This window comes from Fusarium vanettenii (assembly GCF_000151355.1).
Source record: "Fusarium vanettenii 77-13-4 chromosome 15 genomic scaffold NECHAsca_57_chr15_1_0, whole genome shotgun sequence".
Lineage (NCBI taxonomy): Eukaryota > Fungi > Ascomycota > Sordariomycetes > Hypocreales > Nectriaceae > Fusarium > Fusarium vanettenii.
In genome coordinates, this window is record NW_003315832.1 from 157,231 (window position 1) to 184,181 (window position 26,951).

General features: G+C 45.6%; 6 protein-coding genes across 6 annotated transcripts; 4 read left to right on the plus strand and 2 right to left on the minus strand.

The window, feature by feature from the left end:
* Positions 1-9,089: 9,089 nt before the first annotated feature.
* NECHADRAFT_88697 (uncharacterized protein) lies at positions 9,090-11,756 on the minus strand (the record flags this gene model as incomplete). Its single annotated transcript, XM_003040814.1, has 8 exons — positions 9,090-9,389; positions 9,455-9,582; positions 9,649-9,692; positions 9,881-10,034; positions 10,100-10,189; positions 10,580-11,207; positions 11,266-11,340; positions 11,619-11,756. The coding sequence occupies 8 exons, from the start codon at positions 11,754-11,756 to the stop codon at positions 9,090-9,092; spliced, it is 1,557 nt and encodes a 518-aa protein (XP_003040860.1).
* Positions 11,757-12,777: 1,021 nt separating this feature from the next.
* Positions 12,778-13,135, plus strand: NECHADRAFT_88698 (uncharacterized protein; the record flags this gene model as incomplete). The annotated part of the gene is made up of 2 exons (XM_003040794.1): positions 12,778-12,987; positions 13,037-13,135. 2 exons carry the CDS (start codon positions 12,778-12,780, stop codon positions 13,133-13,135), a joined length of 309 nt encoding a protein of 102 aa, XP_003040840.1.
* A 219-nt stretch (positions 13,136-13,354) lies between these two features.
* On the plus strand, positions 13,355-14,377 carry NECHADRAFT_88699 (uncharacterized protein; the record flags this gene model as incomplete). Its single annotated transcript, XM_003040795.1, has 5 exons — positions 13,355-13,366; positions 13,531-13,645; positions 13,698-13,813; positions 14,093-14,193; positions 14,269-14,377. The coding sequence occupies 5 exons, from the start codon at positions 13,355-13,357 to the stop codon at positions 14,375-14,377; spliced, it is 453 nt and encodes a 150-aa protein (XP_003040841.1).
* Positions 14,378-17,788: 3,411 nt separating this feature from the next.
* NECHADRAFT_102268 (uncharacterized protein) lies at positions 17,789-18,706 on the plus strand (the record flags this gene model as incomplete). The annotated part of the gene is made up of 3 exons (XM_003040796.1): positions 17,789-18,021; positions 18,172-18,360; positions 18,418-18,706. The coding sequence occupies 3 exons, from the start codon at positions 17,789-17,791 to the stop codon at positions 18,656-18,658; spliced, it is 663 nt and encodes a 220-aa protein (XP_003040842.1). The 3' UTR covers positions 18,659-18,706.
* A 1,876-nt stretch (positions 18,707-20,582) lies between these two features.
* NECHADRAFT_9612 (uncharacterized protein) lies at positions 20,583-20,807 on the plus strand (the record flags this gene model as incomplete). Its single annotated transcript, XM_003040797.1, has 1 exon — positions 20,583-20,807. A coding segment is annotated over one exon (225 nt), but the record flags the coding sequence as incomplete, so codon positions are not given.
* Positions 20,808-21,355: 548 nt separating this feature from the next.
* On the minus strand, positions 21,356-23,534 carry NECHADRAFT_88702 (uncharacterized protein; the record flags this gene model as incomplete). The annotated part of the gene is made up of 2 exons (XM_003040815.1): positions 21,356-22,487; positions 22,543-23,534. The coding sequence occupies 2 exons, from the start codon at positions 23,532-23,534 to the stop codon at positions 21,356-21,358; spliced, it is 2,124 nt and encodes a 707-aa protein (XP_003040861.1).
* Positions 23,535-26,951: the final 3,417 nt, after the last annotated feature.

Here is a 26,951-nt window from a genome sequence, read left to right on the forward strand (position 1 = left end):
CACTGGTTCGTAATACCCTGTCAACTGAGGCTTTGTTGCTCTGCATCGACGGCCTTAATCCTGAATGACGTAGGGATGCCGACGACGCTTCGGTCGGAATGAAACAGATCAATCCTCCCCTCGTCTTCCCATGTGAAATCGGTCTTGTCACAAGATATGGGCAAAGCCGGCAAGCTACTTGCCGTTGCAGCCCCTTCCCTTTCATGGCTGCTGGTCTATCACTGAGAACCCCAACTGGTGCAACGTGAGCCTTTGACTTCTTTGGGCTGGGGTGCACTGGATGGTCTAAATCAATTTTGGAGAATACACTGTTGGCGCCAACTCGAGCTGGTCGTGACTTCTCCACAAACCGGAGGTGCAGCACGCCCGGGCAATGTGTGCGATATGGACGAAAGGTCTCACAGAAGGCGATATACCGGGCGGTGCAATGAAAGCCAACATAGTGGACAGATATGGAAGATCTGTAATCATACTCTTAGGGCATCCTGGTTGCAAAGTGAGGGAAGAGTCTTTTATCTGCCACAGGTTTAACAAGTGAGTGTTGTCAGCGACGAACACACTGGCTTCCTGCCCATTCCGCCACCTCTTCTCGGTCTTTTCGATCCTGCGAGGTTCTTTCTTCGGGAAAATCTAATTCGTTCGTTCGATCTGACCTTACTTGCTTAGCTGAACCGCTTTGACGGGGCGTCCCCCATGTGAGTTGAACTCAATTCAGACAGCGTGCTGACTGTGTTTGGAACCTTTCTTGTTTTCATATTAAGCTCTCTGATGAGCAGTCGCTTCTGCCTCGATCCTCTGTCTTTTTGTATTCCTCTATCGATCGGTCTGGCGATCGAAAGACGACTCGAACTTGCTTTGATGGGCACGAGTCATTGTCACGATGTTGTCTGTCTAGGCGCTCTTTGCTACATCCTCTTTTGTCATATGATGCGGGTTATCAGGGTTCTGATATCACAGCTCTGTGCATGTTTGCGCTGTTTGTTCATCGCGTCTCTCCTAGAGTCTGGCATTCTGCCTCTCTGAATCTGACTGTTCTCGACCCGGCAATCTTTGGAACGCATGTCTTGACGCGCATTGGTTATCTGTCTGCAATACCATTGAAAAAGTCTAATATGAAACGCATAATGCCCGTCTTTTTGCTCGAGCCTTTCGCTTGGCCCATCGCCCGCCATCTGGGGATGATCCAGAGCTTGGAGAGGGCACAGCTCCCCACGCTCGGCAGTCGCATGTTCGAGACCATCCCAAGTGGGGGAAACAACGGCAGCTATCTGTGAGTTTTGGTACTGGCATGTGCAAGAGACTAAACATGAAATCAGGCTCAGGAACGGATGTTGAGGTGATGACCTCATGATCTCGACTCTATCTCCTCTGGCGAGACGGCCTGCGGCCATCAATAGGTCATCGAGCTATCAACTGAGCTACTACGGGTCGCTCATAACGGAGAGATCGAAAACATGCCGACACCTCAAGTCATGAGAACTGCTCCGACTAGTACCTTGATCCTGCCTCGGGATTTTGACCTGCACAATGGCATTTCGAATGCCTCCGTCGACGCCCGTTTGCGGCCACAAGAGTTGTCTTTCGTTGTCGTCCGCTGAACGAATACCATTGAGTACCTGGTGGGGGTCTAGAACGGACAACATCACCGTAGACTGAGCTACGTCGGATCCCTCGTTGGTGGTAATCCCTCAAGAGCCATGTGTGACGAGGAACCGGCCTCGTTGTGGCAGTCGGAGCACTCACGGCCCGTTTAACGACTGAAGGCTACGGGCGTGGTCCGGCCACTTCCGAAGCACCAAAAGAGACAGGCCGTGCCAGGCAAGGACGGATACCAGCAACCCGACCAGAATATAGGTTCCAGACGTATTCTGGAACGACGAGCTACGTCAACTTGAGACTCTATGGGTTCCGCCATGCTTGTCGGCCTGATACGAGATGATAACGCGCGCTCACGCCGTCACCGCGTCCTCCCACTCGAAAGAAACCAACCACGTGAGTCAAGGATATCGAAACGTCGAGCAGGCCATGACTAGGTAGACAAAACCTAGTTTACCATCCCTCTCTGGCGATAGCCGCCATTGCTGGACAGACTACACAGGAGCGAGAGAAATCGTAGGTGAGGTTAATGAGATGATATACAAGAAAGTTCTGACCGAGGGTTTGAGTAATACGAGGCGCCAGAAGAAAGTGTAAGACCGAGTGCATGGGGAGCTTGGAGGGCGAGATGGACAAGAGGAGAGTGTCTGGCAAGGAGTGTCGACCTGTGATTGTGTCTCTATTCCTGAACCGGCGAGTTGGCATTGGGGAGGATTGGGTTAGCGAGCGGACAAGGTAAGTGTTTGGGGTACAGCTGGTCCTGGACCATGTCCTCTTGGAGTTGTTTTTTGTTTTCGTGGGGGGGAACAAGGGTTTCTGACTCAGGCGTCGATATTTGGCCTTGAAGACATTGAAAGAGCCACAACTACACAGACCTTTCACCATTCAACCAAAGTAAGGACGACTGCAAAGATCTTCTCTTGTCGGTATGCATGACGCTCATAGCATCTCGCCCACGCATCACGACCCCTCATCCGTAGAAGAAAGGGAAACACTTGACTCTGTAGCTTTTGCTATTGGGGCCGATAACATTTCGACGAGATCATTGGTGACGTGAAGAAAGTTTGCCGATATCTAAAAGAGTAAGTTATTAAGATCATGATTACGGTGTTATACGGTATTAGGTTTTAATACCGTCATGTATTGATAGCTGTGTTTTTTTGTTGTTGTGGCTGATGGCTTTTGACATCATTGCAGCCTATAATAATTGAGATCATGAGACTGCGCTTTATCCATCCTCAGGAGGGAATTCCAATACGGAGAAAAAGGAAACCCATCGGCGGTACGTTCGAGAAAGATTCAAGAAGACCGACGCTGTGCAGAGTGACAACTTATATAGAATATACTATGATTTCCATGACATCTGAAAATCATCCCCACATGTTTCTATTGGCTGATATGGAGAGTTGGGCGCAAGTTCGAGCTCCCGGGCGAACAAAGTCACCCGGCCAGGTCGTGTAAATAGGCCTGGCGGATCGTTGTGTTCATAACCAACTTGGACCGAGCGATATGAAGATTTCCATGTGTGGCCTAGTTTGTGAAGAAGGCCACACTATATTGTTTAATCTCAGGTGCACTAAAAGACATGACGAGTCCCTGCATACTGCAATTCCAATATAGATTAGGGGGTATCTAGGGCTAAGAGGGTAAGATGAAAGAAAATACTCACCTTGTATGTCGCAGCAATGGGCATGGGAAAAGGCTGGCCGTACATACTGGTTCTATGTACGTTGAGCACTTGTCTGGGCAACTCGGGGCTTGCCAGTTAATAGATTAAGACAAATAAGCGAGATTTCTACTTCCAGCCCGATATCAGCCTCCTTCCGTCTGGACAGCAATGGGGGCAGGCTCACAGGGCCATACCTACACTCATGATATCTACAATCTTTCAGTAAGACTTCATCCCTTTGTCAACTAGATGGGAGGGAAAGAACTTCCGGAACGCAAGAGGGTGGCCCAAAAATTGAGGAAGAGGTTGCAACGGACCCCAACATCATTACTGGCGATGCGCCTTGGTGAGAGCCCAGGCTATTTGGGCCGCGAAGGCCTCGCTGTGGCCTGGCTGGAAGGATATGCCAACCATCAACTCGATACATTTACTAAGATCGCCTAGCTCAGGAAGGTAGTCTTTCAACACAAGACATTTCTCTCGCGCCCAGTGTCCCTCGGTGAGCGCATGCAGCTGGACTGGATGCTCCAGGTCGAGGGCCCGGGTTAGAGGGAGCGACTCATCCCCATAGCCTAGGGCACGATCCACTGGTCCCTATGGATGCCATGAGAAGCAACCGAATGCCTAGGTGCTAGAGAATAGTGGCTGCCATTCACTTATGGAAGTGCATCAGCCTGTCGGGTTGACCGATTGGCCGTGGAACCTAGGCTCCATTAGCCTCAATGAAATGTGATCGAGGTGCGTCTGGACAAAGAAGTGGAGTGGGTGGCAAAGTGATACTTGGAACCAACATAAACAAGGACAGTCCTTTGGTGTCGCAAGCGCAGCATCAATGGAAGATGGATGCTTCCTCCGGCACTCAACTAAAGGCTCTTGAACCCCAGACGCCTACTGCGAAGCGATATATCTTGGCCTCGCCTTTTAATCACCAAGATTCTTTTATCATGGAACCCCTTTTTGGTATCTCGCCAAGTTGTATGACTACCTCGCTTCTATCCGTAGGGCCGCGTCGGTCAATCCGCTTTCCCAGGGCATCCATGTTCCACACGGCTCCAGGGGCGGTATGGGTTGGGAGTCTCAGCCAGCTTATGCCACCGATATCGTGTAGCAGGACGAGACGTTTGGCCTCGGTACCTGTTGCAAGGCTCGTTATGACCGATAGTGCCTCCCAGCCCATGGATGTTTTATCAACCTTGTTGGTGGCATGATAACGTCCCAAAGAGTCATCACGCATGAGGTCACGAGAACACAACAGTTGATACCTGATAGAATGGGAACCCAATAATAAAACACCTTGCTAGAGATACGCGGACCGCGAGACTGAGTAAATGTCAACTTCCCGAAACGAGACGCTGGCTTTATCAATGGTTTACAAGTTCACATCTGATCCCTTGTCCAGCGCTCGACGTGCTGTTTTTTTCGTGGGCCGCTCGCAAGAGCTGCAGGGTGGCAGAAAGATACGTATCTTCGTATCACGTGGTAGCCAGAATTCTGTCACTTCAGAGTCACGTGATAGGATACCCCACTATCTGCCAAGATGTACCTTTTGCCTCCTTCCGTTCTGATCTCGGTTTTTGATCTCCGGCACGTGGAACCTGGGAGCTCAACGGTGTTGACGTCATTGGTGGCGGCGCACTTGGGTTAGCCACATGTTAGCACAGCCACGACCAGTTTATCTGGTGCCGTGAGCCATGCCTTCACGTCAAAGGCTTCAAGAATGAAGCTGAGCCATCGGCGTTGCGGCCCTCTTTGTCTGCGGTTGCTTGCTGAATCCAACCCATGGCGTCTCAACCAGAAGGCCGTCAAGGCCTCTTTGTGAGGCGGAGAATAAGCAGGTGCGCTCACATTCGCTCAATAATAACGGACTGTGTACCTAGGGATAACTGGTTGACTTCATCCTCCATAGCCCTACACATAGAAGTGATGGATGATAATTATTCGCAGTATACGTAGCTATGATCATTTCGCCACCATGCCGACAAAGCTTGGGCAGGGCAGATTTGATAACATGAGATACCTAGGTCAACATGCTGAAACACTACCATGCTACGGGTATGCAAATAGCCCAAGACTGTTTTAGTCGTAGGTCGACGTCTCAATAGCGTTGCCAAAGTCCCTACTAAGTTCCCTCGCTTGACTTAAGGTTGCTGAGTGGTAAATTCATCGTCCCAGTACGGAGTATAACCAGACATAGCGGTGGCTAATTCCTTTAGCTCGGCCTACCCTACACCTCCGCCTAACCTCAGGAGCAAGGGATTTTTTTTATTAGCCACTATACCCCCAATAATCCTCCTAGACACTCTCCATCCATCATCCATCATCTTAAGCCTAGCGATTATTATCGTCTAAAACCAAATTCCGACAAGTCAATCAGCAAGCCTGCCCCCTTCTCTATTACCTTTCGGCCTCGGCCGGCCGAACATGGCCCAATTCCTTGGTCCCGGGCGCCGGCTATTTGTGTTTTTTATTATTGTAGCTAATGGCTTATTTTGAGAGTCAACTAGTTCACCAGATGAATAACTTAGTACGTTGGAATACTCAACACGTGCATAATTGAAACTCGGCCAGAACCAAGGACGCACCAATATATCATTATTATCTTCTAAGAATACCTCTGATAAGCGTGCCAAACAATGCAAAGGCATTATCTAGCCAGTATTATAACTATACTAGTGCCCTACAAAGACGGGACCCCCAACTCCTTTCATCGACAGTGAACGACAGGCCCAACGCCTAACCATCGAGCTTGCCCCGAGAAAGACGCCGCCTATCTCCCCCTAAAAGAAAAATTGATTAAGTCTCAACCACAAAAAGACTGACCCTACCTCCATGTTAGCCACAGCATACTTTGCCTTCTCGGGGATGCCAGCAACATCATCCACGGCCACTACACAGAAACAAACAAGCGAAGCTGGGGCCGACCTCTGCACACCGGGAAGGCGATCCACCACCATAGCACCAAGAAGAAGGATAAGGACACCTTTCGCCTGATAAGGTAGCTCAACTGGGGCTCCCCTCGAATAAGAGCCCTCGCAGACTCAAGGCATCGAAACCTTGGAGGACAAGCTTTTGGACTAGACGGATACGCCCCCCAAGGCAACAGCCTCGTCGATATCAGTTGCGGTGGCTCAGACATCTCAAGTCTCTCCAACGTCACGATCCATGTCTGCCAGTGCCTTCCAAACATCACAGCTTCAATCTCCAGGGAAAGCCTTACCATCACCCGCTGACCAGCACAACTGTTAGCGGCTTCTCTGGTAAGCACACCTTCTTCCTGGTCTTCTTTCACCATTGCCGAAGAGAATCAGCTTTACACAACCTCTCCAAAGAAGGGTGGTTTTTCCGGCGTCACGGCTAAGAATTCGCGATGAAAGAAATGATCTAGTCTCACACGATTTGAACATGACTACACGCGAAAAGAAATTTATCAGAATTGATCACAGCGTTGAAATGAAGAATATTCTGGTAGAACGATAACAACATGGAAAAGGCGCTCCGTGAATCAAAGGACCCACCCTAGAGCTTCCAGATCAACTTGATGTATTTCCCTTCCCCTTGGCATCGGGTTGAAGGGATAAGATACTTGTAATGAAGCTTATGGTATCCGAGATATTTCAATGCCCGAGCTTTTACTATGCAGTTAACCTTGATAGGTCGCACCCTTGCGACTCGACTAAGGTATTGAAGTCGCGATAAATAATTCCAATACTTAGCTGGACATAAGACCGGAATTTATTTAAATAATATGTTATGAATAATACTCGCTATGCTCCTCGATATCGCTGATCCTCTTATAGCCTCAATACGAGAGATATAAGTTTTAGCTAGGCTTTGTATGATAGAAACTCGAAGACGATGACTAGTATTAACTTACATAAGCTCTAATTTACGTCTAAACTATGCCTAAGGAGTCTTCGTCCTATTACGGTAGGCGGCCTTGACCGGTCGTCTTAGTGATTAAAACTCTGCTGTAGGTTGCGGGCCTGACGTTTATTTATACTTTCGTGTGTTCATGAGTATCCTAGTTACTTAAGCTGTTTGTGTGATGAACTGCGTCGGGGTTGAAGTACCTGACTGTACCTATCTTGGCGCTTGCTTTCTGTCGTCTGGTCGATGTCTCTTTCCGGTCTGAGGTATGTTATAAGTGTTGAAAATCAATGAGTTGTGTGTGCTTCCGAATCGTGAATGAAGATAGAGATAATGGAGTGATGGGGGACGCCGGGAAGAAAGAATGCGTTTTAGCACAGTTGAACCGAGTGAAGATAATAAAGAGTCAAAGAGAACGCTGGGGTTCTACCTTGTGAGATAGTATGAGATGGAAAAGAGTTAAAACTCTTTGTGATTCTAGCTGGCGGAAGAAGATGGAGACGAGAAAGAGTCAAGCAGGGGGCTGAGGTCATAACTTGTGGAGGAGGATTGAGACGAAACAAAAGAAGGGCGTGCGTTGAGCTATCCATAGATGTTGGAATTTTCCTAGGCTGCCTTAACTCAGACCATACGACTATATCTCAGGAAACAATCCTTTATGGTCAATCTTACGTCTTCGCTTTGTGTATATATATGTGTGTGTATTTTTCTATTTTTTCAATGACATAAGTGTCTGGCACAATATCAAAAAACACACGAAGAGACACACGATAATATTAAAACCTAATGCTGTAAACTCTGTGTGTGTGTGTGTGAGTGAGTGAGTGTGAGTGAGTGTAAGAGAGAGGCCAGCTGTAGAGGAGAATATAGTTATTTATATAATTCGGCCGTTTAAGAACCTAGTGCAGTAGGAACCCCGACTTAAGGAACTGTCTCTAGGATTCTTTGATTTCTTTCTAGCGGTTAGCTTTTTAAACACTGCTTCCGGCGCAAGGATACCTAATGACACCCGCCGGCCAGCCTGCCAAATTAGCTTCGCAGAAGGATTCCCCGTTTGGGACAAAAGAAATTACTTGATTTATTATTAGTAGAAGTGGGCTTCTTAATAGAGGCTGATTATACGGTTAGAAATCATGCCCGCTGTAGTTCGCTGTTGGATGTTAAGACTCCCCTAGTATCTAATATACCATCTAGCATCACATTTAAGATATGTCTATGCTTCGGATGGAACTAGTCAATAGGAATTATCTTTTATCTGCTGTAGGAATGACATAGCATGAGACGCATGTGTGTCTCTAGTCTCAATAAATAACCTTCGATAGGACTTGAAACGCAGTGGCTACATACGTGTTGGCCGGCATTTGCGCAGGTCTAGCAGGGTATCTTGGCGTTTACTCAGTGTAGCTTCATAGACTTCCTTATGGTGATGAATGCTAGGTAAGGTGCAAAATCTACCGATGGGTGATTTGCAGGGCTGACCTAAACCTGATCTTTAATGGAGATGGCTGTGGAAATGACCCGTAAACTTAAGCGCAAGGCCTACCTATCTAAAGCGGCGGGGCGGTCATAGATGCCCATGCGCATGAGCGTATATGGGGATAGTCATGGAAATGACTTATAATAATCGTTATCCACTATAGAGATACATGGAAAGTTACGGGGCGGTTATGGGGACTCATTGGCAGCTAGAAACCATTGTGTTTAAAGATGATATGTGCGCTAACTAAAGTTTGGCAATTCGCCGAGATGTTGCATTTAAGCTCTAACTAAGCCCATACTCCTCACAGGTTGACTCACCCTAATAGCCACTACCTAATTCTCTTGTTTCTTATATGGAGGTTAGAGTAGTTAAAATACCCGTGAGAGACTAGACCTTTCATGATGATATGTCTTGGTGTGACTCTTCTATTATTATAGAAGTTTAAGTAGGCCACTATGTTAATATCGGGTTATGATGCTATGATGTGTTGAAGATCTGTTCTTTATTATAGTTGTAGCCCGGCCCTTGATGGGTTAACTGAGCCCGAAGATCGTTCTGATGTGCGGCGTCTCCTGCGAGGAAAATCCGTAGGCCGGGGCCTGCGAATGACTTTGCAACCTCGGTGCCGGGACGGTAAGCAGAACGTACGAGGGTCTTGTTAATCTTGATCTTGAATGGCCTATGAGCTCCCCTAAGCACGGTGTCCATGGCATCTTCGGAGCTCGTTAAATACTTGTCTATATTAGGGCCGAGGGAGCAATGAATAGTGAAGATATTCTAGAGAGTATAGAGCGTTTGTTAGCCCTCTGTTATGCTTGGAATAAAGACTGGCGGGAACTGACCTTTTCATCCTGAGAGATGACGACACCGCCAAATGCACCTTGATTGAAGAGAAAGAGATACCAGAAGCGACCTTGCTTGTGTAGATTCTCGAGATCGCGGGACTCAAAGTGAATTAGGAGGAATGAACCTGGCCTTGTGTTGGCTAGTAAAAATGATGTGGAATAGAAGCACATAGTCCTTTACGTTGGGCTACCTTCGAGGCCAATGTCTAGGCTCTTGCGACTTTTACTCGACGCTCTATTATATGACATAGCGTAATTAGCTTGGTATGTGTAAGACTCCACATCGTCGGTGGTGGTAATCTTTGCTTCTATCCCACTTTCAGTCTCGTTGATCGAATTAAGCTTTTGTCTATACCGAAGGTTGACGAGTGAGTTATCCTGGCATAGATCTCTCATCTACGTCTAAAGGATCTGCTCGGATACTCGCTTATACGACTTAGAGGCTGAGTTCTATCGTTCTTGGCCTTGATCTGCTCCTTGTACTCATTGACTGAGGGGTGGTCCGATTGGGTGAAGGCGGCATCGTGACCGAGTCTAGTGGATATGAGGACTGTGTATAGAATGTTGCTGGGTATACCTGAGTTGACTTGATAGCGTGAGTTAAGTGCTGCGAGTCCTCCTTGGCAAAAGGATTGAACTTACCTCGCTCACGAAGACTGTCTGCTAGCCCGATCTTCCCTAACAGTTCCATAGACTGTGCATTGGCCAAATCTATCTTTGGCCATCTACTACCTGTTAGATTCAACACAGCTAATCTCTATATCCTAGTACTAGCTGGCTCACTTAGTGGGTTCCTGGTTCCTCTCCAAGATGACTGATTTCACCCCTAGTACGCTAGCACTGACGCCGTCATTAGGCCAACGGGCCCAGCTTCAATGATGAGTACGGTGTCGTCTGTAAGCTTGACTTCCGCTGCCGTTTTTTGTAGCGATATTCACGGTTGCTATGGTAGTAGGTTGTGTCGATCTACTAGTAGAATGCGGCTTGGTACTTGGTTATATGAGATTCATTGCTACACTTGACGGAAGGATGATGTACTATTATTAGTCATAGATCTTCCTTAAAACGTATGAATATTGACCAATTTGGGTAACTTTTAACTAGAATTCCCGGTGGTTAGACTATGGTTGAGTCGGAGGCCGCTGCCCCCGGGAGACATATCTCGCTCAAAGCGACCTTTCTCAATAGCTGTGCGAGCTAGGATTGGCCTTAGGGTCTTAAGAATCGCCTCGGATGGGATAGTTGTACCCTTCTCCATCTGTCTATGGACTAAGCCGGGTGGTTTGATATTCCACTCTGGAATAACTCTTCTTCCCTCCTTGGATACCTCTAATATAGTTCTACCTAGATATTCTGCTAACTCCATGGCGTCGCCTATTGCCTCTGCCACCTCATTAAAGGTGATGGCAAGAGAGCTATTTACTCTAAGTCGCTCCCCGGGCCCAAGTGTGCCGGTTGTCCATATGGGAGTCGTCACAATCCTGTTCCAGGTGGTCATTAAGGAAGATTCCATAAGCTTCGCGGGAGGGGCCGGGGTCAAAAGCCCTGGATAGGCATAGATAATCTTGACGCCTTGCACGTCTTGAGTAGACCTAAGACTCCTGGTAAAGCCTATAATAGCGTGCTTTGTCGCGCTGTAGATGAACGCTGGGTACTGGTTCCTGTACCCTGCGATGGAGCTAATGATGACTACTACGCCTTGCTGATGCTTGCCTAGGAGAGCGCGTATGGTAAGCCTTGTGAGATTGATCTAAACTAAAATACTTAGGGAATATTTCGTCTAGAGCTTGATAATGGGGAGTACTGACTGGGTGGTTGACATTCATGTCAACATGCGTGTAGCTGTTGCTCTCGAGGGGTTCAGGATCCTCCCAGAGGTTGGACTAGGGCTATGCATGTACGCCAAGTAGCCAGGAATATTCTCTTTGTTTTTCAATGACATCGCTGTCAGCAACATGACCAAAAAACACACTTCAAGTCACACAGCAGCATCAAAACCCAACGCTGCAAAACACCGTTAACCTAAGTTAAGCTTCTATAGCCATAGAAGCCTATAGCCAGGAATATCAGAGTCTCGTCTTCTTTGAGCACGCATCCTCTCTTCGACTTCAGTAGGGAGCATTCCTGCCCGCTCAAAAACTCCAGCTGACAAAACAAATACCTCTAGGACGACTCCGAACTTGTCAACGGATACATCAATTACATTCTGAAGGTCGCTCCATTTCGTCACATCGCATTGAGTGAACTCAATCGAAGCGTGATCCTTGGCGGCGAGCTTGAATTCATCGGCGAGGCTCATGCTGGCGACCGAGACGGCCTTTGCCCCTTTTTTTCTCAGCGAGAAGGGCATATGAAAGCCCGATGCCTGGAGTGACAGTCGTGTTAGCATGTGAGAGTGACATGACCAACAGGAGCTGGGCATTCACTAGATCTACCACTCTTGGCTACGATGATCTTGTTTTCGAAAGGGAATTTCCACGACATGGCGTGCAGAGATTGAATTTCGACAAAGATTCTCACAAGGTTTGGGTCCGTATCAACTTATTCAGGTTTGTTCTCGCTTAGTATCAAGATTTATATTTTATCCCACATTGACTGGCTCCCCTAAAACAACAGTTCTGTCATCCGTCGGAGCCCGGCTGCCCCCTTTCCCTTTTCCGGATCAGGTGGAAAGACGTGGAGATTTGGGCCGAGTATCATTGAGCTCTGGCAAAGTTGATAAATTAAGGTCCTGGGTTAGTTCAAGTCTGTTGATACGGCATCAGGGTCCATCATCACAAGACATCATGGCCACGGCAGGAGGTTTATACTTTTATTAATACTCATTCGCGGCCTTGTGCCTGGTTTTGTTTGCCATCAAAGTCCTGCAGTATGGCAGCAGGCCCAAGAGCTTCCCTCCAGGTAGATCCGCTGTTGTGCTTTGAATGCATGTCAAGACGCTAACAACCGCCCCGGCGCCCCCTACATTGCCTATTCTTGGCAACCTGCATCAAATGCTAACTAAAAAGTTTCATCTCGAGTTCCAGAAGCTGGCACAACAATGTCAGAACCTCACCATAATCGACATTCGCAAGTTGAGCTAACGAGAGGTGAAGATGGTCCTGCAAAATCTATTCCTGCCCACTGATCCTACTGTGGTTAGAAACCTCATCAAGAAGAGCAGCATCACTACTCTTGTCGTCCAGACCTTTACATTCGGAGTTTTGGCGATAACCTCAACATTGCCTTTTGCGACTGAGGGCCCCAAATTCCTCAGTGTGACATGATGCAAACTAACTCTTGGGTGTAGTAATGACGGCATCTGGCACCAGCAGAGAAAAATGTATCACGTCCGTCTTAATCTCAAGTCAGCAGACAGATATCTCCCATACCAGGCATTTGACACTATGCAGGTCGTCAACGATCTCGCCGTCAGGCCTGAGGGCTGGGTCCAGCATGTGCAGCGGTATACAGCAATCATCTCCACGGCACTGCTCTACGGCTGGAGGACTCTAGCAACCGACACAAGCTACGTGAAGGATTTGCTTGAGGTACGTATCCTGAGCTTTATGGCATTACAAGATCTCCTAACGATGACAGTGGATGGACGTTACCACCGAGGCCGCCAACTTTCAACTGGTGGGTTTCTATCGCTTTTTACGTTCCTTATCATTCATTGCCTTACTGGATGCTCGCTAGTAAAAAAGCCTTCGCGATCTCTAGAGCCTAGAGAACCGTGTCTTTACCCAGCTGTTGAACCGAGTCAAGGCGAGGATAGAAAGTGGAAAACTTGTCCCAGTTCGTCAACAGACTCATGGAGTAAAATCGGCGTGTGCTGAACTCGATTACTAGGTTTCATCGGCAATATGTGACTGGATAAAGACGCAGACCGACTCGATGATCAACAGATAGCCCATAATGCAGCCCATGGTATTAGGGCTGCCATATAAACATTTTCTCGTCCCTGGCTCTATCTTGAACAGTCAAGGCTAACTCTCTCTTCCTAAGGATACTTCGGACAACACAATCTTAGGCTTCATCAAGGTACATATATGAGAGCACGCTGTACGGTGATGGTACTAACTGGCAAATAGGCCATGGTTCTCTTTCCTGAAGCTCAGAAAAGAGCCCAAGAGGAAATCGGTTCGATCATCGGCAACGGCCTACTTCCAGAATGGAATGATCGCAAGGATCTGCCTTATATTCATGGTGTTGTGGAAAAAACCTTTAGATGTGCGTTTCCAACTTGAGATGGAAACAGAGAAAAAGACTTTGACAGACCAACCAGGGGTACCGAGTACGCCGAGTGCTGCTGTCCCTCACTCGGACAAGGAAGACGATGTTTATAACGGCATGGTCATTTCGAAGAGGTCCATGGTGATGATGAATTCCGGTGTTTTCTGTTGATGAGTAATGGTGGCAATTACTAACTGGCTGGCTCTTAAAAAGTCTGGACACTGAATCACGAACAGTTCAAGGAGTCGAGACCTTTAAACCCCATGCGACAAACTGGCGACACGATCTTGACTAAAAACACCGCTATCAGCTAAGACTACTAGAAGACTTCACTTTAACTTTGGTGCAGGGCGGGGAGTCTGCCCTGGTTTCCACGTCTCCGAGCGTAACCTATTCCTCGCCATCTCCCGTATTCTATAGGGATTCACTATCAATCCTACGCGAGACTTTGGGGGTGCTATCGTGCCCATCAACCGCGATGCCGTGACGCCGGGTCTGATTGTGAGGCCCGAGGATTTTGAGTGAGTCAGCTTTGTACGAGCGCAACGACACGGGCTGACAGATTCTTAGATGCGACATTAAGCAACGCTCTGCAGGTCACAAGCAAGTCATCATGGATCTTTGGTCAAAGGCAGAAAGCACCTGGACTCGGAGGGCAACTTTACGCCCGAGTTTATCGACTCAGTATTTGGCAAAGAAAAGTAGCCAAGGAGAGAGAGACTGAAATCAGAAGAGTTTTGCGTCTCAACGGGCAGGTGGAGTGGATACGTATTGCGTAGACGGCATCCTCGTCAAAGTGCACAGGTGACTTGAAGAGAATAGATAAATTCCAGAATACATGAGTTTAATCTCAGAACCATAAATCCTCACAGATTCTATTATGGATGGACCGGGATCACCGATTCAATGTATTGGTAAAATAGCCTACCCTATGTTGCTCCCCTGGATCTAATTTGGGGACACTGAGCTTCAGCTTCTCGCAAAATGTTTCTAGTCAACTCAATTGTGCCTCCAAGTAACTTGCTCAACCTGCTTCTTCTTGTCGGTAGATGACTCGAAGATACGAACCGTCGCACCTCTCGGGGCAGTAGCGAGGCCTCGGAAGCCAGCGTCCATGATAAAGACGACCAGAGGGCGGGGTCCCTGATTAGAGAATTTCCATCCTGGCTGGTTGTCCCGGGGAAAAGATATGTGACTTCCGGACGGCGTTTAGGCCGGAGAACGGGGAACACAGAGATGTGACTACGTAGTAGGGGCTCGCTGTAGATCCTGACCAGCCGCCCCCGCAGAAGCTGGACAAGTCGAAGGCCGCTATACCGACTGTGAAAGGTCACATATCACCCCATAAAACCATCCTTTTATCCCACCAGGCCTCAAGTTCACGTCCGGCTTTAACTTGATGTTTTGTCGTCCACCCCAAATCTGACAGACCTTTGACTACTAGATCGGCCGGAGTCCGGAACTGGACCGTTGACTCCTGGAGCCCCACCCGGACTCCCCTAACCCTAAGACCTGTGACTCCTGCTTAAATGCTACTCCCCGCGTTTCCTCCACAAGCGTTCACACCAAGTGTAGGCAAAGACGCCCGAACTTGGCTGATTGCAGCGTCTATGGATGGGAGGGTGGCCGTGTAGGGAGGTAGGGGGAGGAAAGAAAGCCTAGACAGGTTTCCACCCACATGAGGGGGGTCAAGCCGTTCAGAACTGACCACGTCTGGGGTTTAGCCATCATCTTGCTCCCTCTCACAGGGAGACTGCCAGTTGGACTAACTAGACAGGCTCACATGACTCTCCAACCAAACGACAACATGATCTCTAGTCTATGAGTACTACAGGACCAACAGGGCATAATATGAGTGCTGTGTTGTGTTAGATCACCGCATTAGGCGATGCCCTCATTTTCAGGAAAACGACGCTCTTTCAACTAACGTTTTTCATGCTTCAAGGTGACCGTAGGCGCTCTGTACGACAGTTATGAGCCCGGGAGGCTAACCACCTGTAACCTGCACTGTAACTGCTCAGATTAAGCCAGCATGGGCAGACCGCGAGCTACGAAGGCTGCAGATTCGAACCTCGCCTTCAGTTGCCTTGAGCTATTGCATGCCAAAGTCTCTGCCAACACTGGGTTACTGCTAGGCCAAAGGGTCACACAGGGCATTTCGCCGGAATAAATGCTTGCAAAATGGGGGGAGATGTCGTGTAGCAATATGACCCTTGATACAACGACACCTATTAGAAGATATCTTCGACTTTTACCATATACATAGCAGTCTATTGTGTTTAACAATCTTGAACTAAACGTCAACGGATCTTCGGTCACGCACGTAGCGGCACTAAATCATCGTTCCGCTGGACCAGCCAGCACACCGGCGTTCCGAGCCAATCGGTGGGCAAGGTAATAACTGCTTGAAGAGACCAAACAACTAGAGTGAGCCCGATCCCGCTCCCCACCCAAAGATAGCTAGGGATCGATCAACACCAAACATGAACAACAGTTTTGAACGTCTGGTCCGTTTCCGGGATCACAGTGGCCGTGTTCTTTATGGGGAAACGCCATCGCCGGGGGACCTGGTCGGCCAAGAGGTTCCGGTGTACGCCGGAGATGATGCCTGGGACCTGAAGGCAACCACAACAACTGCCTAGATATCAAAAGTGAGTCACGAGTTTTTAACAAGAACCCTTGAGATCTGTAACTCATCTCTCTTCTAGGTGTTGAGTCTCTTGCCGCAGGTTCCCATCATCTCCGGGATTGGCCTCAACTACAACACCCATATTTCGGAGGCTCGCTTCCCCACCCCAGAGCATCTCACTGTCTTCACCAGGCCGCCGGGTGCATTGAGCGGGCTCTTTGACGATGACTATGTCTACCTAGAGTGTACCAACATGGACTATGAAGGCGAACTGGCCGTCATGATCGCCTAGGATTGCAGGACTGTGACTTCGAGCGAGAACGCTTTTGGAAATGTTCTGGGTTACGCTGTAGTGAACGACGTCAGCAGTCGGCACTGGCAACTTTCGGAGATCAGCGGACAGCAACATGGATATGCCAAAAGCTTCGGCGGATTCGCGTACCTGGGGTCCGTCATCGTCTCGCCTACTGCTCTAGGCGATGCGAATCAGCTCAAGGTCACTGTGTTAACACCGGGTCATGATGTTATGATGTGTTGAAGATCTGTTCTTTATTACAGTTGCAGCCCGGCCCTCGATGTGTTAACTGAGCCTGAGGATCGAGTGTAGGTATAGTCGAAGCTGGCCTGCTATATAGGAGGTTGTGGCCGAGTCTCTCCTGGTTGCGCAGCGGAAACCGGAAGCTTATCACGCCCTCGCTATAGAAGATCTTGGTTACTTTTCTATACTCAGCTTATCGTCGCCGTCTATCTCCTTCTTGGGCTCGCGGGGATGGTATTATAACCTGACCGGGTTGTTACATGTCACGTAGAGGAGGACTCGCGTACGTCTATTTATCAATATCGAGTATGCGCACCCTCCCTCGATCATCGCATCATATACCCAGACTATAGCAGAAGCCGCTAACCGTTTAGCACTATCTGGTACTCCGCTGGGTGGATTGGGATTGTGTCCCTTTGGATAAGCTCCTCCTATATTTCCATGGACCCGAGTCTTGCCCAGAGGTCCTTAACTGATAGCTAATGAGGTGCCTTATACTTGGTCGTGAGGAGGAGGGAATTGGTGCTTCCGTCAACTCGATGGAGTGAAAATTGATTAGACCTTGGGCGACGTGAGCTAGACTGGTAGACGGCGTCGACCTTTATTTCGTGTTTAAGGCGTTCGTGTGATTATCAAACCAACCCCTGTCGCTGAGCCCGGACTCGTCTTGAGCGGTGGAAATCTTCTAAAGTTTCCCGATGATGTTGCGTATATGGTCTTCTATAGCTATTCGCTGGTACGTCTCAACGTCTTGTTCGCTACTGGTGGTTCCAAGAGAGAAGCGCCGTGCCAGATCTTCGAGTGTACTCAGCGGTGGGAATGCCGTGCCGGGACTTCCTCGGCAGATCACGTGCCATTGGCACGGGGTGTTGTCCTGAGCAACGTGATTCTGGTAATTAAAAAAAACAAACCCCACCACAACTAAACTTCAAAGATCACGACTGACGACATGCCTTTGAATGTTCGCCGGGCCTTCAGCGACGTAAGTCGCTGCGGCGATGGAAATACCATCGAGTCTCCGAATGCCATCAGGTTTTTTCATCCCGGCTATGGAAAAACACCGATTTCAACCAACGCCTATCCGCCTATTCGCGATGCTTTGGTTTCCCTGCCTGCCTTCGATGATGGTGGCATTTACTACGATATTGCCCATATGACCTGTGGCGTCTTAGCCGGAAATCGGTGGGATGGCTACTTCTCGCTTGATAGAGAAGGGAGGATGAGGGTCCAGTGACCCGCAGATGGTATTCTTTGAGAGAGGGCGTACTTCTTTTGTCTCCCTCTGTCCTCCGATTCTTCGACCTTGACCGACCTATACCCTATTGTTGCTAGCTTCCGCGACTGGCGATTCCCTCATTGTAATCTTCTGCCTTGCTGGGAAAGATTGAGACCTTATTTCCGCGGGGGGGCACCTGGGAGCGTGAGACGTTGCATCCTTACGGATTGTGGTTTGAGCCTGGACGCCGCCTACCTTGTGCCCGTGAAGGAAACGAGCTGGTACGATGATAATGGAATGCTAGAGTACGTATCCGATAGAGTGCTCCATTGCAGACGTTTGAACTAAGGCATCTCAACCAGTTACGGCAAGGCTCCATCGTTCTCGACAGACGCAGTGAATGCATCCACGAATATTATTACCCTGCGGACAGATGTCCATAGAATGTTTAACGAATGGAACTTTTGCTTCGTCCCAAAGTCGGATCATCGGGATGGGAGGCCTTTGATGATCCGCACCCGAGGAAGCGGCGATAGTATCACATATAGGGACAGCTCTAGGAATGAAAGTCTAGAGACGGACAAGCATCAGCCCGAGGCCTAAGGCGAAGCATCTCAGACAGAATGACAATCTAAAGTAGATTCTGCGGCTACATCAAAAACACAAGAAGACTACCTAGTCGTCGGATATGTCTTCAATTTAATACCAGGCGGCGAACTACAAAAACTCTGGTATAACCGGGAGGCATACCCTGGGGTCTATGCGGCATCCTTGGACTGTTTGTTTGCTCGATTTGCGTGGACTGTCTTCTCTCCAAATGTTTTCCGCGACTTTCTTCATATGACTAAGGAGCCCCGGTTACTCCTTATGTGGGATAAGTATTCAGGGCAATACGGCATTAAAAGAGCAAAGCCTGCAAAGTATAAATTGACCCTAAAAGCGGCAAGAGCTAGGAGTGAAAGCCCAACAAAGAGGCAAAGGCCGGCGAGTAATGCAGGTCAAGACGAGGATAATTAGGATAAAGGGCTCGGCGAGCCTAGAGACAACTACAAAGCTGTATCTGCGGATAATGATAGCGGTTACCACGGTGAACTATATCCTTATGAAGCAGACGACCTGGGAGTGGATACTCAGAGTCCAGAGGAAGAACCAGAGCGCGGGCGCACAAGGAAACGCAAGCACCTAGAGAGCTTTTCGGGAGCATTTGAGGCTGGGAATGAGATCAAGGGAACGAAACGGGTCAGTCTTCATACAGTATGAGCTTATGGAGGAATTGAAAATTATGCCATGAACAACCCTTCCTCGAGTGCACTTCTCCAAGATCTGATGGCTAATGACCTAACCGGAGTTTTATTTTGCGAACAAGAAGCGATTGCTTTAACTCAAGTCTAGATTGTTGAGCTAAAGACTCTAAACTCTTCGTCTCTGCACCTTGCTCCTCTCCATCTTGGAACCAAAGTCCCCCCAATCCAGACCTCGGTTGTGAGACGAGCCCAGCTCACGCCATGCTCCTAGATAGCAGCGGTGTGAAACAGCCAGGACACGTGCCAAGGTGGTATCCATCATCCGTCCACCAGCCAAGACTTGCCCTCTCGCTGGTAAGACGCAGTCATCGTTAGTTGGTAAGAAATGGCTTGCCCTTTTGAGACATATTCTGCCCCCCTGGCTGTGCCTGATCTGACCGCTGATCGAATCAGGGCATGGAATTGACCGTTGGAAGGATCAATTCAAGGCACGTTGTTCGAGGGACTCATTGTCAACTTCCTCTTTGGAACAACTAACCTCCTCATGTACAGTACCCAAAAGGGCAAAAGGTCGCGACGTTGTAACCCACTCTCACAGCCCTAGATCGACGCTCATCCCTGCTACATATTGACTTTTGCCGCCCACCTCTTGGCAACTTTTTTCTTCTCCATAGCGGAATCATAATTGGAGGCCTTGGATCACCCCTCCACCACTTATCACCCGCTAGCTCTCTTAAGCCTCAACATGCCTTGTCTGTCGGAACAAATGACTCTATCCAGCAGAAACTTGGCCCAACTTAGGGCCAATCTCAAGGCAAAGCTGGACGGTCCAACCCGGCCCACACTTTTCTTACAAGTCGCTGCTATGCCTCTACAGGTGTATTGCTGCGCTCGTCGACGAGCATCACTTTGTTCATGGGGGTAAGTAAAGCGTTTAGAATATTGTTTCTCTCTTTGGCTTTTCCCAATGCCTGTCGCGGTTCTCTCTCTGGTGACCATGACTGCTTCGCTCTCTACCCGTCTCAACTATAAGATAACCCCTACGGGAACTTCTTCTTCTTGTTCCCCCCAGCACTACTCGCCAGTTTCCCACCTTGAACACTCCGCAACTTCTTCAAACAGTCCAAGTATTGCAGGCCAGTCTTTGAGCTTTCACCTTGTTCAACAACATCGAGAAAAGCCTCCTCAAAACAACCATCAAAATGTTCACCAAGTGGACCGCCACTCTTCTCCTAGCCCTTCCCTTCCTCATCAGCGCCACCCCAGCCTTGGATGCTCGCTTCTCGGGTGACGCTACTTACTACCACCCTGGCAAGACTTCCTGTGGCCCGGTCCATTCTGACGATGACATAATCGTCGCCCTCTCAGCGCTCCTGTTCGCGCAAGTCCCCGACGCTTGTGGCCGCTACATCCGCGTCACGGGCAATGGCCGCCAGATCGTCGTTCAGGTTGCCGATAAATGCCCAGAGTGCACGGAGGGTAGCATTGACCTCACACCCGCCGCCTTCTTGATGCTTTTTGGTTCCCTCCAAGTTGGCCGTGCCCCTATCACTTGGGACTGGGCCTAAACGGTTCACATCCGTTGCATATCCTCTTCGGCGCTCTCTCTCTCTCCAGCGTTGTCATGGAACGCATCAGATTGCAAAAAACCACATCCCGGCAAAGTACAACCTCAAAGCTGCATATCTAACTCGCCGCTTCACCCCAAGCCCCATAGTAGTTAAAGCAAATAGTCGAACAGTTCCAAACAAACGCGTTCCCACCAAGCTCTTAGAATAATCTCCATGTGAAACGCCTTTATCCCCCTATTTACCTCTTAAGCCTTAACATAGTCCTTTGCCTGCTGATGCTAAGCATCAGGGGTATAATTATAAGGGGTATTAAGTATGCAATTAAAGGAGAGATAATACCTCTATTATATAAGGGGCTCTATACGTAGGGAACTAAGGTCTTATATAATAAGTTAGGGTAAGAAGTAATTTATAGGGATGGTTTTTTATTTAGTAGGGTCATAGTTAAATTATAATACCTAACTCTGGATCTATTTTATTATGCGTTATGCGAGTAATATTTCCTTCCACTCTGGGCCTGGAGGCAGACTATTCTCCACGGCGTCTTGAAGTATAACAGCAAAACCCCGCCTCTCCGCAATGCCCCCCTGCCACTCTGTAAGCAAGGCATTATAGTACTTCAAGTCCTCTTCTGGAGCATTGTTGTCATCCTCATCCTGTTCCTCTGCCAATCTCTCCTCGATAATGCTCTTGGGTGCCCAGCACTCTGAAAGAAGAATAAACTGGAATGGCCGTGTAAAGTCGAAATGCTCCAGATCCTCTAAGGCGTCCAGACCGACACGGCCGCATTTCTCGCCATGGAAATCCTCTATGTCAGCTACCCCGTTGAATACGTCAACATCAGTAATGTTGTAAAAGACTGACATCGTCCAGAACTGTAGCATAGGGTAGGGGGGTGGCTCTCGGGAGAACGATAGTGCTTGAGACGGTGCCGTCTGGGTAGGATCAGTTCCTAGCGGAACACAGCGGCCACCGTCATTAAAGAGTGACCAGTTGCGATACCCAGAGGTCTCGTCAGCCGGATCGGTATTCGCAGAAGGATCCCAGACCAGACTAGTGACTCCAGATGGACTCCTCTTGTACCAGATTACCCAAGTCGCCTTGTCGAGCCATTCTTCGTTGTACTCGGGTTCTAATTGGAGGTAGCCCGTGGGGATGCCTATATCGTATAATTCGGGCGAGGTCGCGTGAAATGTAATGCTTCCCTGCCAGCCTGTCCACGAGTAACTCGGCATGGTAGAGCGCCGGTTCAGAAAGCTATAGAATGGCTGGAAGACGAGGAAGTAATCGAAAAAGGCCACGGGTATTCCCTGGAAGAACTCGCAGCACAAGGCCTCGGCGAATCGCCTCATGATGCCGGCCATTGCCCGGGGCGCGTCATTCTGGTTTGTCAATAGCCGCCTGCTGTAATGGAAAAGCATGTGTCTATAATCGGTTGGTGGGTTATGTAGGAGTATTGCTTGCGATAGCGCTGCTGTTGCTGACACTGCTGGGTATTCCTCGTTCTGTGCTGGGATATCCGCGTAGTGTTCAGCCTGATCTGCTCCTCGACAGCGGTAAAACAGCTGCTCGTCGACAAAGTAGAGAGTGCGGTGAGATAGGAGTCGCTCCTGGAATCTTGGAAGATATTAGCTTAGGTAGTCTGAGATAACGACAAGGTAGATATGCATACGTCCAGGCCCGGGTTTCGTATACCGTTCCCATGAGCAACTCGTCTAGTTCCGTAATAACGCCTAGCTTGGTTCCGAGTGTAACCTCAACCGTATTGGTGCATGCCTTTCTCGTTCCCTCTTGAACTCCTGGAAGACGGAAATTTGCATTGTAGCCACAGCTGGCCACAATGGTGAGCCAGGCTCGCTCGTATATCAGATCCATCGCATTGACGCCTCTAAGGAGATCCTCCTCATCATTTTGAACGAGGCACAAGGCATCTACCCATAGATACCGGCAACCAAGATTTCTAACGAGGACAATAGCATCTCGTATTGTCCAGGGAACCAAGTCTACAAGCTTCTCAAGGGAGCCCGGCTCGAGCAAAGGAGATCTGTTTGTCTTAGTGAGCCGGATGCTGGGCACAGCTCCCCAGACGTAACTCAATGCAATATATTGGACCAGACTTGTGGTCTCAACGATGCAGTTGGCATTGACATCGATGAATCGTATGACAGGCAAGCGTCGGTAAGCGTCATGAAACGATAGGGTTGCCGGAGGGCTGCATTTGTCTCGGTGAAGCTCGTCACACGAAGAAATCCAACTTAATATGCGATGAATATCAATCATGGGCTTCGTGGTTTCTTCGACATAGTAGCTCAGTCTTGTCCCACGCGAGGCAGACGGGCGCCTCGAGACGTCGCCTGGGGCGCTTTCCGTAGCAAATGCAATATACGTATCGTCCCTAGATCCCCAGACCTGGAACGCCCGGCGACCGGGAACTGTTTCTTGCCATGAGACTTCCACATCCTCGATCTCTGCGAGCGTCTTGTGACTGCCGTAAAAGGTTTGGGCTACAAGCAGACAGAACGGACAGGAGCTGTTCTGAACCCGGGAGCCAGGACCCAGGCTGTAGTGGGTAATCTCGCGGGTCTCCCAGAACAGATAGTAGAGAGTTTCTGGATCGAAGAAGATTTTGTCGCACCACTCGCATAACTCGGTCGGTAGTGACATTGTGCGAAACAGACTGGTTTCGAGATGAAGGATGGACGCTCAGATTGTCGGTGGCGTTAAGTTAAGAAAAGTGAGCTTGTAGTTAATCGAAGGAGTGGAATTTGAGAAGTGATTAAATGGCGGCTCTTCTAGTATTTTATACTCGACAAATATAGAGCTGAAACGGACTCGCTGAAACGGACTTGATTCTCTACGAAGCGAGTGCGAGATGGTGGTGAGGCTGTGCTTATGCTTCTAAAAAGGCGCAGTCATCCGTCTGGCTGACGATGCTACTCAGCCACATCTGACGTTGGGTGACTTTCAGCTTCGCTCGCTCAGTCGAACATGGTCAGGCTGTGATTAGCGAAGCCACTGATAAATTTGACGCCGAAAAGGTCTTCTAAGAGTTCGCTTCCAGACGGAGAACCTATCAGCCAAAGACCTTGCTGACCTTAGATACTGCAGCGTCGCCTACCCTTATTACCCAGTCGCAGCCAAGCGGAAGAGTATCTGAGAAATGTTTGAGGGCGTTAAGGGATTATTACTTTATTAGAGAAACAGAACACACCAAACCACACAGCCAAAAAGGGCGGAATTCCCACGCAAGTGCTTTAAGGTCTTTTGAAAAGAGAGATCTCATATACTTTCTTATAAAGCAGATATAATATAAAATAAGAAGAGTAATTAATTAGTTAATAGCAATAAAGATATAACCCTTAAAGGAGTTAAAAAGCCCTTTAGTTAAGGCCTATAAAAGTCATAATAGAGGTAAGGCTCTATAGCTTTTACCTCCTTTTCTATATATAAGAAATTACTTAGTAGCCTAAAATAGCTTAGTATGCTTTTCTCCTAACTTATTACTTATTAAGAAGCCATGAGTTATTTTATTATATAAAGATATATAACAGGGGGTTATATTTAATAAGTCTTTTTTACTTAATTTTTAATAACTTAATTTTAAAATAAAAAGCTTTTTAAGTTATTTATAGTTAATTAAATTAATAATTTAATTTTTAAAAAATATTATAATTAATTACAATATATATATAAAGAATTTTTTAAGTATTTTTTATATTAAAGCTTTTAATATTAAATATTATAATTTAATTATAGTCTTATTATATATTAAATGTTAGGCCCCTATGGCCAGGCAATGCCCTATAGAGCCTAATTCCCCTGTGAGCCTCTAACCAAGATGCGCACAGCTGACCTTTTAGCCTAATAGCCTAAGGTTATAGGTTATTAGGGCCTAGCTTCTCTTTTTCATAATATTAAATCCCTCCTTATAAATTTCCTTTTTATTTAGCTTATTATATAAGGATTATATTTTATATTAAATTACTATAATTTAATACCTTTTATAATCTATTAGAGCTTATAGATATATATAAATATATTCCCTATATATTAGATAAAATACTTAATTACCTTAATTATTAATAATATTTAATTACTTTAATCCTTAATTAATATATTATTAAATATAATTCTTTTTACTTAGATTTATATATTACTTTTATTTGTTAATAATAAACCCTCGGTTTATTTATAATTAAAACTTAATTATTAAATCTTAATAGCTCTTATTTAAATAATCCCTATATACTCTAAGTAATATTAATATAACAATTACTTAAGTTATACCTAATAATATTCTTATTAATTATAAATAATAAATTATATTTCTTATATCTTAGCCTTTAATTAATTAAGAAATAAAAAATAATAATAATAATAATAATTTTAATAAAAATAATAAAAGAATTAAATAACTTTATAAATAAATATTTATTATAATTATTAAGATAAATAAGCTTAGAGTATAAATAAATTATATAAGGGAAATTTAATATATTTAAAATTAATAATACCTTAATAATACTTAATATATTATTTAACTTATAGATATTATAATAGCTAAAAAAGATATTAGAGAAATCTTAAAGCTAAATATATTTAAACCTATTTATAAAACCTTATATAAATTATAAGCTTTTTTAATCTTTTATTAAGTCTTTTTATATATTATTTAACCTAATTTAACTTTAAAATTATTAAAATTTAATATATCTTAAAAAGACTTAAGAGATATTTTATTATATAATTTAAATTAATTATAAAAAAATACCTTATAATCCCTTTTATTAATCTTATATCTTAAATTAGTATAACTTATAAAAACTTTAATAAATTTAAAATAGCTATTTAATAAGCCTTTAAGACTATTAATAAAAAAGAATTAAATAAAAAATTAAAATTCTTAAATAAATTAAATCTATATTTAAATATATCTTAAAGTTTTAATAATTTATCTTAAAGCTTATATAAAAAAAATATTCTTATATCTCTTTTTTTTAATAAACTTAAGAAATAAATATAAAAAAAGTAATATAAAAATAATAAAGTTATAATTCTTATTAAATATATTAAAATTATAATTAAACTTAATAATTAATAATGCTCTTAAAAGAAAATAAAATACCTTAAGATTAAATAATTATTATTTAACTTTATTTTACCTAAAAAAGGGATTAAAATATCTTAATTAAAATCTTAATAAATTTAATAATAAAGGCTCTATACTTAAAGCCTAAGGTCTTAATAGGCTTGAATTAATAAGGTTTATCTATATAATTATTAATACCTTTAATAATAGCTCTATTTATAATAAATAGATTATATCTTAACTAGCTAAAGAGGTTAATATTTAACCTCTTCTTATAATAGCTCTCCCCTCTATTATTAACCTTCTAATTATCCTTAAGATTCTTAATTACTTAAAGAAATATAAATCTTAAAGGATTATACTTTTATTATCCTTATAAGAAGAGGTTTAATTAATAACTAAAAATTATAATTAATAACTATAATTAATTAATTAATTAATTAATAATTAGTTAATTAATTAATAATATAAAAGAAAATTATAATAACCTTTTAAAAAGACTTTTAATTAAATAATTATAATAATATAGCTAATACCTATTAATAGGCCTTCTTATATAATTAAGATAACTTTATTAAAGAGGTTTATAAGCTTTATAAAGGCATAAAAAAACTTATAATAGGCTATAAGAGATAATCTTATATAGAGCTATTTAGAGTATTAATTTAAGTATATTACTTAGCGATTTAATATTAATTAAGCTCGCGATCTTTAATTATAACCTTTTTTTTCTTTTACTTAGCTTCTTTATATTTAATTCTTATACCTATATAAGGATTAATTTTATTAAAAAAGAGCTTTTTTTACTTAAGGCTCTTAAAATAGAGATAAAAAAAAAAAAGATCTTATTAATAAAAAAAAGAATTTGGACCAGACCCTGGCCAACATCGCCGCGGCTCTCAAGGACGCAGGCGCATCTGTTGAAGACGTCGTCCGCGTTCGATATATTCTTCCCGACCGTGATGACTTCCCAAAGACTTGGCCGGTGTTGC